The sequence below is a fragment of the Lepisosteus platostomus genome, chromosome 6, assembly GCF_059453375.1.
Source record: "Lepisosteus platostomus isolate fLepPlt1 chromosome 6, fLepPlt1.hap1, whole genome shotgun sequence".
NCBI classification, from domain to species: domain Eukaryota; kingdom Metazoa; phylum Chordata; class Actinopteri; order Semionotiformes; family Lepisosteidae; genus Lepisosteus; species Lepisosteus platostomus.
The window spans coordinates 22075660-22094675 of record NC_142616.1 but is presented as its reverse complement, the minus strand read 5'-3'; the positions used below and the strand labels follow the sequence as shown (position 1 = coordinate 22094675).

Sequence of the window (19016 nt, the reverse complement as noted above, 5' to 3'; positions counted from 1 at the left end):
AGGTCCCTTTGTATATGAGACGTTTCTCATTGAACTAAAAACCATTTACTGTATTTAAACTATACAATGAAGATCTTACGCTTTTGTGTTAGATGCATTCATGATGAGACTGAAACAAACCAAAAAACATGACTTCACTCAGAGGATATAATATAAAAAATAAATTTTAATTGCATTTCATTGCATTTATTTATAGTATAAATCTATTTTGTGAATGTTGTGCTATGTATTAACAGCTAAGCCACAGTGATCATGTCTCTGGTCAAAGGGCCACATCCAAGAGGAGATAGAGCTGGTTAAAGTTTAACCCGCTAGGACTGTAAACCCGCTTGCTAGGACACTGAACCTTTGGAGTTTGATATGATGTGATTACAGAATCCCAGAGTGACACGTCGCCAAATTCACTATAATCAAGGTCTGACTCTTCCGGGTGGTCATCTCACAAATTGCTCAGGTAACTTCTCTATTTCTGTTGCATTTTTGTTTACTGCTTTTCTAAAAGTATAATTCCTGGGAAAATTCTTATTGTTTAAATGGAATTCATCGTCATAATGCAGTCTCTTGAGGAACAAAGAGGACTTTTGCATGATGCTAAACTGATCAACTAGATTTTGAGAAAGGTTGGTTTGGAAAAAGGTTGCTTTTCTGTAGGGCACAAAATAGAAAAATCTTCACTGACAAAAATGGATTAAGGGCTTTTTCTTTCCATCTTATATTGTTGTGAGAACATATTTTATTTTGAAATGAGTTTTAAAAAGCATTTTGCTAAAGGTGGACATGAAAGACACTAATATGTGAGACATTTACATACAAGTTTTGGTAGCTTTTGGTTAATGCTATTTTTAAAATATTTCTCAGTTGATGTTCAGAAAGTGATCTATGTTTTATGAACTGTAAATCTTTTGAATCTTTTGAACTATAAATAAGTCTTTTGAAAAATGTGTTTATTTTTTATAAGAACCTCTTGTGTCAACATCTTGCTCAGTCCTTTCAACATTTTAGACTGAACCCATAGAACTTGTGTTATTCAACTCTTGGTTAGAGCTGTTTTAGTTACGACAGATAAATATAAACTGCACCACCAGACCTACTGTATAAAGTACAGTCTGAAGTTCAGGCTAGTTCCTTGTGCTCTATATTATTTTTACTCTGAACTGATTCTATTACATTATGTGGAGAAATAGTTACCTTTAGGGTTTGAAAAAAGAGTATATTGCAATGCATTGGGAACGTGGCATGGCAAATTGCAATGCAATAAGGAATGTTACAAAGTGGCACATTTTTACAAATAAAAAGCTAAAAGAAAAATGAAACCTGAAAGGTTCAGCATGTTTATTGAAAATGCTTATTTTTATTTAATTTGTTTTACCTCTCATTGGCATATAAAGGTTAGGTGCAAAAAATAACACAATATGATACAAAACACTAAATGAATCATTATGCAAACCGTTGCTCTGCTCTGCAGTGCCTTGAGTACCACAGTAGATTTCACTGTCTGTGAGGTTTTACTGAGGTCTTTCAGTAGAGAAAGATGGTGCTCATCATAAATGTAGATCTTAGCTGATCTGAAGCTTTCTCAGTTCAAGCCTGTGCTGCACAGTGCAATATGTATGCAGAAATGACATGAGATATGAAAACAAAGAGAGAACTGAAAAAATGTGTTTTATTATTAGACCCTTATAGCTACATAAAATTGATATTTTACTCTATAACCATTATCAGAAAGTCTTATTCCTCATCTTGCACCCAGAAGCACAGGGGGCAAGGCAGGAATAAATTCATATTTATTAACAATATAACATTTCTTCAAATGTTAACTTATTAGATAAATGAATGCTTGTGTTTGTGTGAATAAATCTAAATGACACAATATAAAAATGTTTGTTTAAAAAATGCTATTATAAAATTAGAAATTGATCATCACCAGTTGTATTTTAACAGTATATACTGTAAGAGAGATGAAAGATATCGTAACATATTGTTACTGTTATTGCCTTTTATTCTCCTTTCTTAACGACATCATTGTTGGTCAATATTCAGTAATGTGTGCAACAAGCATAAGCACAATAACTCTTTGAAATACATTGAGATATTAGACAAAACCAGAAAATGTATAAAGAACGGAGTTTGATCATATTCATTTCTAATTACTGTACATGAGTTTCAGTTCTTCTGCCCCTGACTTTGAATCACTAATATACAAAAACAGGCTTACACAATGGCCTTCAGTACCATATGTATTCAGCTTAGGTCAACAAACCTCAAAAAGCAGGTATTGATCTTTGCCAGATAAGCAGGCCTGTAGTTATCTTGTTTTTGCAAATGGTATCCAAGCTTTCCGAAAGAGGACCACTGTCATACTGTACATAGAGGGCTAATGGAGCGCGTCAGCAGCGTGCCACCTGTAAGAAGCTTTTTAAATGGCGTAGGGCTTTCCAACAGGTTTAAATAGGATACAAGATGATACAAGATTGTGCTTTTCAGACAACGTATGTTAATGCAACACAAAATAACCAGAACAGTGTAGTCAGGCCAAGGAAGAGACAGTCAGAACAGAAAAGAACGCTAGTGCAACAAAACTTTCCTTGTGGTGTGTACCTCTATCACCTGCACACAGTGAATACTGCACTTATTCTTGTGAAAAACATGCCAGATAATGTTCTCTCAAATTTTTAAATGGAGTTCTTAATTGAAATTCATGAACTATGCCAAGTCACCAAGTCACTCTACGTCCCAGCTAGTCTAAATCATAATTAGCAAAATTATTTCTCAAAAGCTCTATCTACCATAAGGAAACCCCTCTTTTTGCATTTTGTCTGACATCCCTCCATCTCACTCCTCCATCTTCCTAGTTCCTTTTTTATGAGGGTCCCAGCCTCCATGGCTTAAGCCCAGGGGGCAGGCCCTCAGTCAAGCAGTCAAGACACATTTCACTTAGATACTTAATGAACACCATCAACTGCATCTAATTCTTGGGTCTTTTTGTTCTTTGTGAACTGTAGATTGAAGGTTAACTTCTGTTCCTGAAATTATAAGAAAAAATCTATAAGTAGTTGAACACTCAAAATGTGAACAAACCAAGACCACACTGAAGAAAAAACAGGAAAGCTTTTGCAGTTGTAAACAGTGAAAAGACACTGCCATTTTTGCCATGTCTGCAATATCTGGTCATTACTCTATTTTGTGCTTCATTGAAGCCCCAGTTGATTTGATTTCACTATACCTATTTCACAACAACAACAAAAAAATATGAACGTGCACCACACTTCTGGATTTTAACACAAAAACACGATCACACATTTGCAGTATTGTTTTTTTTCTTAAAGCCAATACAGGCTCTATGAGACAATAAAAAAAAAGCTTGGGAAGCTAATAGAGTTCAGTCTCAGCAGGATGTTGTAAGCTTCTGATCAAAGATCCCTGGATATTGAATTCTTTTGCAAACAGAAAACATAAGCGCTTATGTTTCGAGCGAATCTTGTGTTCGAGCTCTACATGATTACTGAGGTGATTTTTAGTCTGTGCTAAAAGGGATTGGTTTTAGCAGTCTTATCTAATAATTTTCAACAGGATAAATCACGAGGATGACCATTTAGTGTAACTTCAAAGCCTCGTGGAGATGTACATGCATACAGTATCTACGTTTCTTTGAATGACCAGACACAATCCTCCATAACACTTGTGAAAATATGTGGATATCAGAACATTTGTCATCACATATTTTCACACCAGTATATCCAAAGAGTCTCACAACAGGTTGTGTTAAGATATTGATGAAAATCTCAGCAACTTTGTCAGCCTCTTCATTGCACAATGAATGACCACTATGCAGAAAAGATCTCATTGTGGTCCAGACAAGTTGATGACAGACATTTTAATAAGGATCTCTCAATGATTTGCAATTGGTGATTCAGTCTCTCAGTGAATTAATCAGAGTCTCGTTGCTCTTTTAAGGTCCATAACAACATTACACGCTGCATTGATTGAGATGACACTGTGGTGGCTTTGATGTGGTAGACTGCAACTACTTGACTTGGATTGAAAGCTGTTCTGCACAAATGCAAATTTCTTCTTTTTTTATTTTTGTCATTATTGTCATTAAGCTTGTTTCTTTTCAACATCATTTTCATACAGATAAAAAAAGCATGATTATGATTTTAAATATAAAATATAGCATTAGATTAACAAGAGTGTTTAAAAATTGACACATGAGTTGGTCAGTAAAGCTTGTTGTTATAGAGATTCGACAAGCTTCAGTTCAGTATGACTAATCACCATCTCTCAACTAGTAAGGTTTTTGGAAATCCTTTTTCTCTTTGTGTTTATTCTTGAGAAAATAACCCATTAGCTTTCAGTAATCCAAAGCAAAAGAGCTATTTCACGATATAAAAAACCCAGTTATTGTCAAATTTACAATTAAAAAGTGCTTTTCAGTACTGCTTGCACTTACCATATCACACCAGAATGGTCACATAGGTACAGTACATTAAAAAACAGATGGTCGTACCTGTCAAGAGAGTTTGAAATAAATTAAAAAAACTGAATCCAACAGGAACAAAAGTCCTTCACCAGATTTACAGGCTATTCATCTTACAAATACTAAAAACATATTTGACAAGATCAACATTTGGAGTGTCACACTGGTAAAGTTTGGCCAAATATTTAGATAGCATGCAGAATTCTGTTTCTGGAGGGTGTCAATGGAAGTCTTTGTTCTTTTTGCCATGAGAAAGAGACAGGTGGAATGTACTCTGTGCTCTTGAAAAGGCTGCCATTAACCTCAGACATATGGTTTCACTTGAACCAGCTGTTAATTGTGTCTCACACTGACCCCTTATTCTGAAAGTATTAGCCTGCAATGGAGACATAAGTGACAGAAATGTTGGCAGGGGATTTAGAAATCTCTTTCCTCTTCTATAACAATAGTGAGGGAGATCTGCTGCAGCTGGTAGCTGACTTGTCTCCTGTGCATCGTCCTTGCTTTTATATATACTGAAATAACCCCTTGACACAGACTGGGAACTGGAGTAATGGTGTCAAACTTGGAGCTACTGGAGCATAAGTGATTGTCAGGGAAAGGAAAGTCACTAACACTTTTTCCATAACAGTACCTGCCAGTGAAAAATACTGTACTGTATATAAATATGTTCAAATTAAAAGGTATGTTTATAGTTAAGTTTTGAAAGACTCTAACACACAGTTAAATTTAAATCTCTTCTACTGTAGGATAGCTGTAACCTGATAAAATCTGACCTGTAAATGTTTCAAAAATAGATGTATGCACTGTACAGGGAAAAAACTGTACTCTTCAAATGACTATTGGAAAAGAACTCCTGCATGTGCTTCTTCCATAACTCTACCTTACTGTTTAATTCATTACTTGTGCAGATGTTTGACATTGTCATTTATGTATGTTTTGAACTTTGATTTAATTTCAGTGAGCACCCGTAATTAAGCTGATTTATTGGTGATAATCACTCACAATGGAAACCAATCAAAAATCCGGGGATGGACTGACGGGCACTCAGAAAGAAGCAGCCCTGCGCTCATTGATCCAGCGCACAGGATATAATTTGGTTCAGGTAGGAGCCTGTAGATGTAGCATTGAACAATGTCGCCTGAAGAACATTCTCATGATTCAGTGGACTCTGCTTTCATTGACAACTCCCTGCTGACAGCCAGAACAGGCTTTAGTTTCAGTGCTCCCTCTTTGGCTCTGTTTGTCTGTGCCTATGCAAAAGCTAAAGGTCAATTTTTTAGAGTTTCTGGAAAGATGAATATGTAAACGTCAGTTAGTACTTATCACTATGTCAGTGGAATCACCAGGTACAGAGGTGAAAGGGCAGTGGATGTAAAGGGCTCAGAATCCTGATGCAAAACTCATGTTTCTGAGTTTTATGTAGCTCAATCAAATTGTCCATATTAAAGGAGCACAACCAAATGTATTTTTACATTAAATATATCAATTGTGTGCACAGTTGAGTTCATCCACCCTTCCTTACCCAATGTTTACAGCCATTCTTTTACAGTGATTTTCTCCTTAAAACATATTGGAATCTTGGAGTCTTTTATTTGAAATAAATTGACAAACTGTATAGTGTACAAAAGATAAACCTGTTAATTGTAAGAGAGCAAATTAATTAAATAAGCATATTACATACATTATTTTTAAGATTTAAGATGCAACTTAATTTTATTGGGGCTTAAGCCTTGTAAAGGCACAGACGCCAGTGGAAAATTGGTACATGGCTCCATCTACTGGCTGAACTGGACAGTCTTACTTTCATAACCTTTTTGAAAAAAATCTCTATCAAAGCAATTAAAACCCCCATATTAAACCATTATTTAAGGCTTTAGTCAAATGTATGACAGAAGTTTCTAATGCATTTAAAGAAATAATGATAGCTGTACCTGCTAGATATTAGCTAAATAAACTGCCTTAAATGTAAAACAACAATATTCATAACAGTAGAAAGGGTGCTTTCTGCTTACAGATGCAAAGAAAAAATGCAAAGCAATATTGCTATTGCAGATATTTGAGTTACACTGCTTTAGTTCCTTTCTATACAAAATAAAATGATTAAGATAAAGGACTCCTGTAGTATTAAGATTAAGATAAAGGACTCCTCGGTATGTATTTCCCTGATGACATCCTGCTTTCCCAGGTCAACATGATAAGCCTTATCATGAGGCCTAAACTATGTTTTTTCTAGGGTTATACATATCTATTAATAAAAATAAACAACAAAGGATCAGAATATTCAGAATGTAATTGTAATTTTAATATGCTTACCACAAAAACAATGTTATTTTAGAACACACTCTTTAAATAGCTTTTTCTTCACAATATGTATGAAATGGTTAAGGTCTAAATAAATTAAAGAAATATATTTAAACCGGTGTCATCTTTAATCAACCATGTTCAGCAGTCTCTAGAACCCAGTACCAAGTAGTTGAAAGGGAGATTTTAAAACCTATTAGGCATGAAAAGCCTCTTGAGCATCTCTTTCATTAATTTTAAATAATCAATTGTTACTTGAAGATCATATTCAATATAACGAAGATTTTTCAAAAACCCTTCAGGTGCTTATGGTCATCAACTCATGAGAATTACATGGGTCTCCACTAGCAAATTCTGATTGTATTTGACTGAAGAGGTGTCAAGTGTAAAATCTGATGACTCCTATTCTGATGAATGCTATTTTCTCAGCCGTATCAGAAGCTTTTCACCTCATTCCAAGAACTGTCCATCGCTTCATCATTCGGCATTTAAATCATAACCACTTACCTACATCCTTAAAGGGCTTCAGCTGGAACAATTCAGTGCCTTTTTCTTTTGTGACAAGTCTCAGTAAGATGCAGTTCATTTTTGATGATAGTCCAGTTGACCATTGAGAGCTATCACCGTTAGTTTAGGCCAGCCTTCCTGAATCCACAAGTCTAGGGTCAGCATCAGAGATTTTGTTTTCATCTATGTAGGTCAAGCTGCCAAGCCTCAGAGCATGCGACAAAGCTTGGCAGTGTCTGCTGCTACCCTGTAAAACCAGAAATAAATGCCTCGTTGGAAATGTTCTTTTCGTCTTTGAATTCAGTAGCAGGTCAAATTGTACAGTCACAGAATGAAGTGTCTTGTGAACTGGCTAATTTGTATGCTTTCGTTTTTACTAAATTAGGTCTCTGTTTTTATATTTTCTGTTTTATTTCTTTGGGCATGTTTTTCAGTTTCTGTAAATCAAATGTAGCATTTGCCACTTTTATTAAAACGTCTAGTTAATTCAAAATGATACACAGATTTTTGTCTATGGTTGTATCTTTGTGCCTGGAAGCAGAAGCATGGTCCATACTGTGCATCATTGTCTGCTCCCTTGTTTAATCATTATTGAACAAATCTCAGTGAAAATACCACTTTTTATTATACTTTAAATTATGACACTTATGATTTTGAAGTACAGAAGACTCTCCGTACAGTCCTCTTTATTTTTATTATTTTTCGTCCTGCAGGAAAATGGTCAAAGAAAATACGGCGGCCCGCCCCCAGACTGGGATGGCCGTCCACCTGAGAGAGGGAGTGAAATTTTCGTGGGGAAGTTGCCTCGGGATCTCTTCGAGGATGAGCTGGTGCCACTCTGTGAAAAAGTAATTTTGAACATTTCTTGTTACAGATGCAAATATTACAGATGCACACATTCAGTAAGAGATATTAATCTTCCCAAAAACATATTTTATGCATACAATGTTCTGTCTACTAGTGCTGTTTTTGGTTGTCATCAATTTTAACAAGCAAACATTGTACTTGTCTCTTGATTTTTTATTGTTCAAAATTATTATTCAGTGCCAAAACCGGGAAGCAAAGTCTGACAGTGTTTCAGGAATATTTCATTATACCACAAAGCACGGTACGTTTGCCAACGTACCTTACTATCTTCATCCACCCATCCACTTTGCATTGCCGAAAAATTACTTATTATATTATTATTATTATTATAATTATACAGTATGTAGTTCATTGATCATAATTTGTCAAATCAAACAAAACACAAAGGAGAGACTGAAAAATTCAGTGAAAATTCATGATTTCACTGACATCCTTTCTTGCTTATGATTAAAAAAATCATTTGTGCTTGTTTTTCAGTTTGGAAAAATCTATGAGGTGCGAATGATGATGGACTTCAATGGAAATAATCGTGGTTATGCATTTGTAACTTTCTCCAATAAACAAGAAGCTAAAAATGCCATGAAACAATTAAATAATTATGAAATAAGGTAAGATTCTTTGCATATTTACAGTCTTCGTAGATGGTATGTTTTCCCATTTATTCCTCCCTTACAGCTGATACAGTAGAGCGTTAAGGGAAAAAGTGTATGTGAAATAAAAATAAACCATTATTTCTAAAAAATATATATATATAAAACAACTTTTGAAGGAATTTATTTCATATACGTGCATTCAACTTTTTCAAGATTTGAATCTTGGACACAATAGTCTTTTCAGTTGAATGGTTGCTGGGTCTGCTTGATGATATGCCTAAGAATTAATACATTCCTGTGTGTGTCTTTTCTGAGGAATGGAAGACTTCTGGGAGTATGTGCGAGTGTGGATAACTGCCGCCTCTTTGTTGGCGGTATCCCTAAAACTAAGAAGCGGGACGAGATTTTAACAGAAATGCGGAAAGTGACAGATGGAGTAGTTGATGTAATAGTATATCCCAGTGCGGCTGACAAAACAAAGAACAGAGGATTCGCTTTTGTGGAGTATGAAAGCCATCGAGCTGCAGCCATGGCCAGGAGAAAACTTCTTCCAGGTGAGGAAGTCAGGTCAGTGGTCATAGGTTTAAGGAACTGTGTAACTCTAGTTAAAGTTCCATCCTGTAACAGTTTATCACTTGAATTAAAAAATTAGAGCTACTTCAAAACATAATGCACAACAACAGTAATATCTACTGGTCACCTGCTTTGTTCATTCATAGATATTTTGGAGGTTCAAGTCAAAGACCGTTAGAAGACTATGGCTTAGTAAACATATAACCTACTGGTACTGTGGGAGGTACCCCACACAGCAACCTGTAAGTGAACGAGGCTGGAGTACAAGCATGTGAACAACAGTGGTACAGCAGTCTGAAACCAGAACAGAGCACAGTTCATAATCCTAATGAGCTGGCAAGCAATGCCACAAAGGGTGATGAATCCCAAAACCTTTGAAAACACTCTTAGTGTTACTGGGAAACAATGCTTTTATGAAGTGTGAAGAGCACTCCTCCCCAGATAGTAAAACTCCAATAAAGGCCAAATGTTACACAGCTAAAAGGTTTATGGAGGATATAAAGCTCATGTCTTGATGCCTTTTCCATTTTATGATACTGATTCCCTCATTTAGTGTTCTGCATCTTCTGTGATTATTTTTTGTCAGGAGATGTCCCTTTAAACTTGACCTTGGTCAATTGTGATTTCTGGTTCCCAGTTAAAAACACTGTAATTATGTTAAAAAGAAGGCCTGAGCTGCTTTTACTTTAGATTTCAGTTGTTGAGTGCTTTGCCTTATCAATCCCGCACAGTTTGCAGGCAATGCCAATCACTAATCCTAAAGCCCATTAAACTTGTATTTCAGTCTTTTGGTTCTCTGATATGTTCAAATGGCTGCACATTTATTTTGGTCACTTTTCAACACAGCAGAGATGTATGTAATGTGCAACATCTTAAATAATTAAGATTAATAATGATAAAAGGCAATCTCTATTCCTGAACCAGGCCTCTGCTATGTTCTGCTGCAGAGATACAGTATAACTAATTGTTTAAGGGGAGAAAATTCCAGGCGGAAATTGGCTCTGGGGGCCAATATCACTTAAACTGAGATCTATCAAAAGCGGCAATGAGTGCTACAACTCAAAGTAGATCTTGTAGCCAGGATCTCTTCTGTTATGCACGGCTGAGTCTGATCAGCACTGAGAGGGGAGACTAGGTTGCTGCTACAAGTGGTGTTGGTGGACCAGAAGCTAGTTCTGATCTGCCAGCAGTGTTGACAAGGATTTTCTAACCACGACTCCGTTAAACCACCCTGAAAATCTACAGGAACTCATCACTCAAGTCTAATGCATTAGCACACAACTGTTTATATTTCTGTAGAGCAACAGGCTTCAAGTCTTCTCATAAGTACAGAAAACTGACCCATAACAAAGAAGAGAAAGGCATTTTTGTAATAAGGTTATTACAGGTAGATATAGGTATACCCTTGTAAGAACACAAGTTTGAAAAAGAAACAACTTAAAGCCATCCAATGTAAGGTGTAGGGTCCTTTTGTAGGCAAACCTGAATAAGCATGTTTAGAATTGGTCACATTTTCAAAAACACCATTACCAAATGCATATTAATAACAATGAGCTGATGTTTTTTGTTTAGCAAAGGCTCATGCTTTATAAACAGTAACATGGCCTCACATCATGCCTGATCTCTCTAGGGAGGATCCAGCTGTGGGGACATGCCATCGCCGTTGACTGGGCCGAACCAGAGGTCGAAGTGGATGAGGACACTATGGCCACAGTTAAAATCCTGTACGTGCGGAACCTAATGTTGTCAACCACAGAGGAGACGATAGAGAAAGAATTTAATAGTCTGAAGCCAGGTGAGCAGTGATTCTTGGTCATTTTAACCCAACAGCATTTCTAAACTATATGCAAAAGGACAGTCTATTTGTGCGGTCACCAATGCTGTTCCTGAGGAACCCCAGTGCGGTTAGCCTTATAAGTCATCTTTCATCGCTCATTATTTTAAAAACAGGCACACTTGGAAGTTATCAACAAATTAAGCAAGTTATTTGTTCAGTTAAGGGAACAGGTTCACTTAAATTGTATCAGATCTTTAAAAATTACTCATTCAGAGACTACATATAATAATAATAATAATAATAATAATAATTAAAAATTACTCATTCAGAGACAACATATAAAACATGCATTAGGACTCTCCAAAAATTGGGAATTAATCCAAGCCAGGTTAAGCTTACTCATTCACTACATAGAAGAAACCAATTTATTCTAACAGAATGATGTTAGTGTCTCAAGTCTGAATGCACAGCATGTTTACAATCATCCATCGCCAGATTAATACTTTGACTTAATACAAGAGATTAGGCCAGGAACTCCTCATTCTGGAAGAGATCACTTTATCTAGCTATCCTTAATTATACAGTATAAAAGTAAACCTTCTTGTAGGAGAAGAACTGTAACATAAGGCATAAAAAAACCTTTAATGACTCTAGACCCCCTATAGACATCTGGAAACCCCAGAAAGAGGCAGAAAGCTAACATTTTACTCAGCCTGAACCATAGCACTTTTTGTATCCTGTATTCTTGCAAAGTACTGTGCCCAATAAAACGTGATAAATGATAAATCTGTTCATCACAAATCTGAAGTCAGAATAGCCCTGAAAAAAAAAGAGAACTTTGGTATCTACTGCTTTGAAAGCGTTTTTTATACTGGCTAACACTAGAACAAATATAACCTTTGTTCTATATAAGGATAGCTACACTAGGTTTTCTGTGTTTTCTCAACTTGTCACCTTATGGTGAAAACCAAGTTTATAAAATGACTGTATTATTAAGTTCTTTGCTGCTCTGATTGATGAATATACTGTATCTGCAGGTGCTGTTGAAAGAGTGAAGAAGATACGAGACTATGCTTTTGTCCACTTTACTGAAAGAGAGGATGCAGTCAATGCCATGAATGCATTGAATGGAAAGGTAATGTGAATAGCCACAAGATTTATCTCAAACATACCATGTCATAACGAGTAGTTTCAAAATATGTCAATCCGGCATTGACTTACAACCATTCATTTATTTCACTGAAATTTTCAATAACTATTGTTAATAACAGAAATAACAATAAAAAAAAGCAGAAGCATACTGTAAATAAGTGAATAATTCAGATTTTTATAGTATATCAACTGTATTTAACATTTAATGGTGTGCTCTATTTTTTACATAAACAGTTTTTACTATAATATAGAGGTAGATAGAATTTATCTGCTGCAAATTAATCATTAACAGGCAAACACACATACACCCTATATACAGTATACATAAAGAGGGTGCACCCTGAAATTGAAATAACTCACTATAGCTACTGTACATTGGTACAGAAGGCTTCAATAGTTAAATTCCAAAAATGGGAAATTAAATACCAAATTTAAATCATGTGGGGAAAAACAAAACCATTCACCAACACATGTTGGATGATAGGGTGAGGAGGTTTTCTACTTTTAAAAAAAATAAAATTCTACATTTATGTACTGTATAGCGATTGTATTCAGTTAAAAGCCTTTTTACCCAGAACCAATGTGCAATGTACACAAAAAGCTCTTAAAAGGCTGTCTGTTCTAACCTCGTCTTGCTGTGGCTGTCTCTTGCAAAGCTGGTGGACGGATCCCCGATAGAGGTGTCTTTAGCCAAGCCTGTGGACAAGGACAGTTACGTGCGCTACACCAGAGGCACAGGCGGCCGGGGTGCGCTGCTGCAGGGGGAGTACGCCTACACTCTGGGCCAGGTGTACGACCCCACTGCCGCCTACCTGGGGGCGCCGGTGTTCTACGCGCCGCAAGCTTACGCAACCTTTCCCAGCCAACTCCGTTTCCCAGCGGCCAAGGCCCATGTCGGCGCCCGCGGCATCGTGCGCAGCCCCTCGATCAGAGGTATCGTGCCGTCTCCCCACCAGTTTTCCAACTCAAGTGAGGTTTTTTTTCAGTACTGTATAGATTCACACAGGAAGCAGCTCAGCGAACTCGGCGCCTCATGCACGTTTGAACTGATTAAACACATTAAACACATTTTAATTCGATTGTTTTAGATGAATTCAGCCTAAAGTCTGAATGAAGCATTACTTTTTGTGACATTTATGGGCAGCACAGCAGCATACTGTAGCGTTTGGCTTTGTTGCCTCACAGCTCCAGGGTCCTGGGTTCACCTATGGACTGGTGCAGTTTGCGTGTTCTCGCATGAGAAATGCTGGCTAGGTTAATTAGTGTCTCTAAATTGCCCTGGCGTCCTGGACTGGTATTCCAGGGAGTTACCCCACCTTGTGCCCTAAGGTTCCAAGGTACAACTGCCACTGCGCATATCAGCAATACGCAATTTTCTGATAATGGAGGAATGGATTTCACCATTAGTTTCTGATTTAAAAGAAAAACTTACAAAAAGATTAGGTGAAGGCTGAACATTGTCCTAGAAATATAAAACAATCCATTCCTGTCTGGCTCCTTTCCCTAGCTGAAGCAGTCAGGTTAGAGGAACAGTTCTTGAATCCACTCTATAATAGCAGTGCACATCTGTCACTGTAATAGTCACATTAGCTTTTCACTCTATATTAATGAATTATAAGTAGTGCAGCACTGCTTGCTTGAAAACACATTGAAATATATTACTGTAAACATTTCAAATGTATTTTTAGTCTGTTAATTAAAATTTTGCTTTCATAACTTTTGATTACATTTACTTCAAATGGACTAGAAAGATAATTTAATTTTTGATATCATCAAAACTTAATACTGAAATAAGAAAACGATATAAGAATTCACAATTTGATTGTTGAGGATGTCCATTCGGTTGTATGTACAGTATATAAAAATCCTTATCAATCTGTTTCCCATGCCTGCACTGTCCAAGGGTAAAAACGGGATTTTGTCTTCGTTCTTTTTAAACAGAACAGATTTCACTGTTCTGGGAAAACTGACATTTCAGAACCATCTCTCTCATAAACCAAAGTAAAAGATGTGAAAGATGGAAGATCTTAGTGCTTATTGACATGGGCAAAAGGGTGGGCTGAAGACATTGTCCACACTGCTGCACAGTGCATGGATGGGAATGACTGTTAATGCTCCAGGTGATTTCTGGTGCTTTGATTTGATTTGATGCCCTCTTGCATTCCTAGAAATTTACATGAATGTACCTGTAGGGGCTGCGGGAGTCCGTGGGATGGGTGGACGTGGCTATCTTGCTTACGCAGGTATTGGCCGAAGCTACACAGGATACCAGCTTAAGGGAGACAAGAGAGCGGAAGATAAATTTTATGACCTCCTGCCTGGGATGGAGCTCACGCCTATGAACCCTGTAACCTTGAAACCTCAGGGAATCAAACACGCTCCACAGGTACAAACCAGGAGGACCTCATTCTGCACCTGTAAGAGGAGACCTACTGTATAAGCCACTTTATATAGTGATATTTCCTATTGTGCGTCAACTTGTTTATATCTACTAAGGGAAACGCAGGCAACAATTGTACCTGAAAAACCCTTCACATTTTAAAGTAATACACGCAAAACAAAAGCTTTTGCACACAGGCATAAACTGTTGTCATCGTGTTGTTTACACCTCGCAGATCTTGGAGGATATCTGCCAGAAGAATAACTGGGGGCAGCCGGTTTACCAGCTTCATTCCGCCATTGGACCAGACCAGAGGCAGCTGTTCTTATACAAAGTCACTATCCCTGCTCTCGCCACCCAGTACCCCAACGTGTACGCCTGACCTTTCTTTCCACATTCATGCGGCTTTCATGGAGCTGCAACGACACAGATGCAAGAGGAAGATAAGAGAACAAAGCTGCAAGGCGTTATATTTAGACTTCAGTAGGGAATTTATAGATGAAAGTTTATCTTTCAGCTAGATGTACTTTACAGAAGATTGTTACTGTATTAGAAAATGCACTGTAGCCTCTAATTTATTATTCAAAGCCTTCTGGCTTTTTCCATACTGATAACTCGCACCTTCAGCTGCAGCAGACTTGCACCTTCTTGATATCACTGACTCTGCTTTAATTCACGAGCAGGGGAGTCCTTTTTTAATTCTGAAAGGATGCCGTTTTACCACAGGCACCCATTCACACCGGCCAAGCTGAGCCCATCTGTGGATGAAGCCAAAGTGCACGCTGCAGAGCATGCCCTGCAGATCCTGGGCCTACAGACAGAGGGCGCTGAGGCCTCCGCAGCAGCAGCAGCTTTCCCAGGTATGTGAAGGTCTGTAAGGCTGTCCCACACGTCTCTGACACAGGGGTCCCAGACCTGGTCCTGAGGACACGCAGGCCTTCCAGTTTCCATTCCAGCGGAGCTCTTTGCTTCACTGAATGCTTGATTGAAACGACAAGTGGGGCTTGACTGTAACTTCAGCAAGTTTGTTCTTGCCCACTCCAGTGCTGGAGATCTTTACTTATGAAATGTGATAGCTAACAGGCAGCCTCCTACATGTTTAGGAGCCGAAAAAAAATTGAACACTTCAAATTAATCTTAATATTTGACCAATTAAGGCTTCAGATCTGTAACTGAGAGCTCATCTGTAAATTAAAAAAACAGCAGGTTTTCTTTGGGTCCCCAGGACCAGGCCTGGACACCCCAGCCTGAATACATGTGTTTTTCAGCACAAAAAACCTCTGGACAGCACATACCGTTATCTAAAGCATAGAATCAAAACTCACAAGTTGTTTATCAAACAATACTAATCTGTCATTTATATTTGATCTACACTTATAGAATATCCATTTATCCTTGTAAACAGCATCTACATTAAGATGTTCCAGTATACATAATTCATAACAGGGAGTTCCAAGACTGAAAGTCTGTAGCTGCCTTTCCTGATGCTATAAAAGCATAACCTACTGTATTTTTCCTGTAAGAAAAGAAGGTGTGGATTTATTTATTTATAATGCCCCTTTTTTTTACAGAAACGTTTTTCACTCTTGATGTTTGTCCTTTACCACAGGGTATACAATAGCAAACACCACTGCCACTGTGGCGGCCACCCAGCTCAAACAGGCAGTGTCACTGGGACAGGACCTCGCAGCATATGCAACTTACGAGGCCTACCCAGCCTTCGCCGTGGCAACGCAGGGAGATGGCTATGGTGTTTTCTGAGTCGGCACTAGGTCATGGCCTCTCGCCTAGTGATTCAATCTATGGCATATTGATTTCAATTTAAATTTAAGATTTGATTTGATTCTGATGATCGATTTAGTACTGTAGTTGAAAGCCTTAGTTAAAGTGATAGATAATTACATGAAATATGTGGGTGATGACAATTAAATTATTTAATCTGTTTTTTAAATGCATTATCCTGCCTTATCTCAGGAATGGGTTTGCTTGTACAAGATGTTTACAAAACCACATCCCTTCCTATTATTTTTCTTTTTTGTTCTTGCCTTCTGTTTTTGTCCTTTTGTTGTTGCGGTGTTAAGATAAGCGCTGATCTTTCCATTAGTGAAACCTCAGCAGTACCACTGTCTTATGTGTTGTCTATTCCAAGTGGAAAAGGGAAACATGATTCAATTTAGATTTGAACTCACACAAACAGGCAAGTATTCTCTTGGAGCTAGATGTAGTGGCTCCAGTAGCCTTAAAAAATAGACACTTTGACTGCCACTCGACTTTGAGGGAAAATGAAATATAACAGCCTCTCGCTGATGCATCACAAAATACAAAATGTCAAGGCTTTGTTGTTTCCCAGGGCAAAGCTGTCTCTATAAGGCAGCTGAACAAGGTACTAAAGCTGCAATCGGCCCATGTCTCAATGTGCTTCAGTATCGTCTCAAGAACAACATCCACAAAATGCAGCACTGCCTTCTATTTGTAAATACAAATAGTTCCAAACTTACAAAGAGGAAGTGTTTTTTTCTGAATCCCTTTTTCTAATCTTTACATTGTTTTAAACTGATTTCATCATATGTGCACCAAGACACCAAAAACTTTCTTTCAAAATGCAGAGAGACCGTGAGTAATGGACTTCCAAGAAAATGGCCTCTTTTTACTGTCTGATATATTTATAGAACGTTGAAGCTTATATTGCTATACTTTATGTTTAGGTTATTTCTCAGTATTTACCAAACACATAATGCTTGTATGACTTCTTTTTTTGGTGGACGTGAAGGGGAAAATGGAACAAACCCATAAGCTGGAAAACTTAAACTGTCCATGAAATGACTGGTTTTCTGTTAGAGCAACACTTCACAGCCACAAAGGTTTCTGTGTGCCAACCCAAATTGCTAAATCTGTCATAGAGCCTTTCCCTTCAGGCTCGGGAACCCAGGATCTCACCCACAGTGATTAAACCAATCAGTTTATCAGATTTTTTGAGAGTTAATGGCAGACGTTGGATGATTTCTTAGAAAGTTCAGTTGGGTCCACAGATTGGCAAAAAGATCATGAAGTGAGACAAACTTGTTACATGATTACTGCAGCAACAGAACTAATCCTGGGCATGTGCAGTTTAGTTAAAACCAAAAGAAAGGAGAAGTAAACATGTACTGTTGTTTCATATGAAGTGTAAAAAGCCAGAGCAGTGACAGTAACAGTATTAAAGTGTGAATAAAGCACTTAAAACTTATTTTTGTACTAGAAATGCAAGATTATTTGTATAGAGTTCTATTCTTTTGGATATATAAATAGAAATATCCTATTCAACATTCCACAATTATTCATCTGAAAAATAAAATCATTGAAGGAAAAAATTAAACATGAATGGGAAATTTTGAAAAACAGTTTCATTGTGGTATGAATCTTGGAGAATTGCTTAGATAATTGTAATGTGCCATGTATATTTTTCCTAAATATGAATAAAGTGTTATACTGTACAAAATATATTGTTTTACTTCATTTGTTCGGATATTATTTATTTCACAGTACTCAGTTCAGTTTACAATGTAATTTATTTTTATTCAGATAAACTTTCAAATGGTTTTAAGAGCGATCTGACACTTCTGTCATGCAACCAAATGCAAATTATTTTGAATTGCACAAACACATGACAAAAGAGACGAAAGTTTTAAGACTATCCCAAGCCAGTGATAACACAAGCCTCTTAAAAAATGCTGTGACCATTCACACACCTTGTTGACTCTGGCTAAACAACAGAAATGGATGCTCCTTTTTGTAGCATCAAAATCTGATAGAAAGCACAGCACTTCATTTTTATAGTCATACCACCCATTGTCTAATTGTGCAAAGCAAAGATAAGGAACACTGCTATATATTTATGCAGCGCAATCTATAACCACTTTGTCCTAAAGATGGTCTCAGTTTTAAGCCCAGCCCGACTTTACCTTATACAGGACACCTGTCCATCACAGGGCACAACTGGACTATTAAAAGTCACCAGTGGACCTACTGTAACCAGAATTCTTTTGGAAGGTACTGTACATAGGGATAACATACTTCAAACAGAAGTTGTAGTAGTCTAGAATAAAACTAGGGCTCAAGATCTATGAGGTAGCTGAGTTAACTATCTAGAATACAGCAACCTATACACAATCTATACAGTAAAAGTAGTCATTCTCTCAATGATGCCCCATTTTGTGAAATTATAAATTATTTATCACAGCAGAGTTGAACTCAAAACTCTCAGTGCTGATGTGAGCACAATATCATGACGCACTAGTAAGGCATCATTTAGAATATTGTTTACAATTCTGGTCACTATATTACAGAAAAGACACTGCTGCTCCAACATCAATCCAGATACACCCCAGCACTTAATGGAATGTCCTA

At 37.2% G+C, this 19016-nt stretch overlaps 1 protein-coding gene across 4 annotated transcripts; it reads left to right on the top strand.

Annotated features, from left to right (window-relative positions):
* The first annotated feature begins 327 nt into the window (after nt 1-327).
* a1cf (apobec1 complementation factor) lies at nt 328-18108 on the top strand. Of its 4 annotated transcripts, none has more exons than XM_088634829.1 (12): nt 328-454; nt 5439-5582; nt 8002-8136; nt 8633-8763; nt 9064-9302; nt 10952-11116; nt 12136-12233; nt 12907-13183; nt 14443-14636; nt 14866-15002; nt 15357-15490; nt 16240-18108. In XM_088634829.1, the coding sequence occupies exons 2-12, from the start codon at nt 5484-5486 to the stop codon at nt 16389-16391; spliced, it is 1761 nt and encodes a 586-aa protein (XP_088490955.1). In that variant the 5' UTR covers nt 328-454; nt 5439-5483; the 3' UTR covers nt 16392-18108. The 4 variants fall into 4 exon arrangements, with proteins under 4 accessions (XP_088490955.1, XP_088490954.1, XP_088490957.1 ...); XM_088634828.1 differs by having other exon boundaries at nt 14419-14636; XM_088634831.1 differs by having other exon boundaries at nt 14419-14636; nt 15357-15500; nt 16240-16376.
* Nucleotides 18109-19016: the final 908 nt, after the last annotated feature.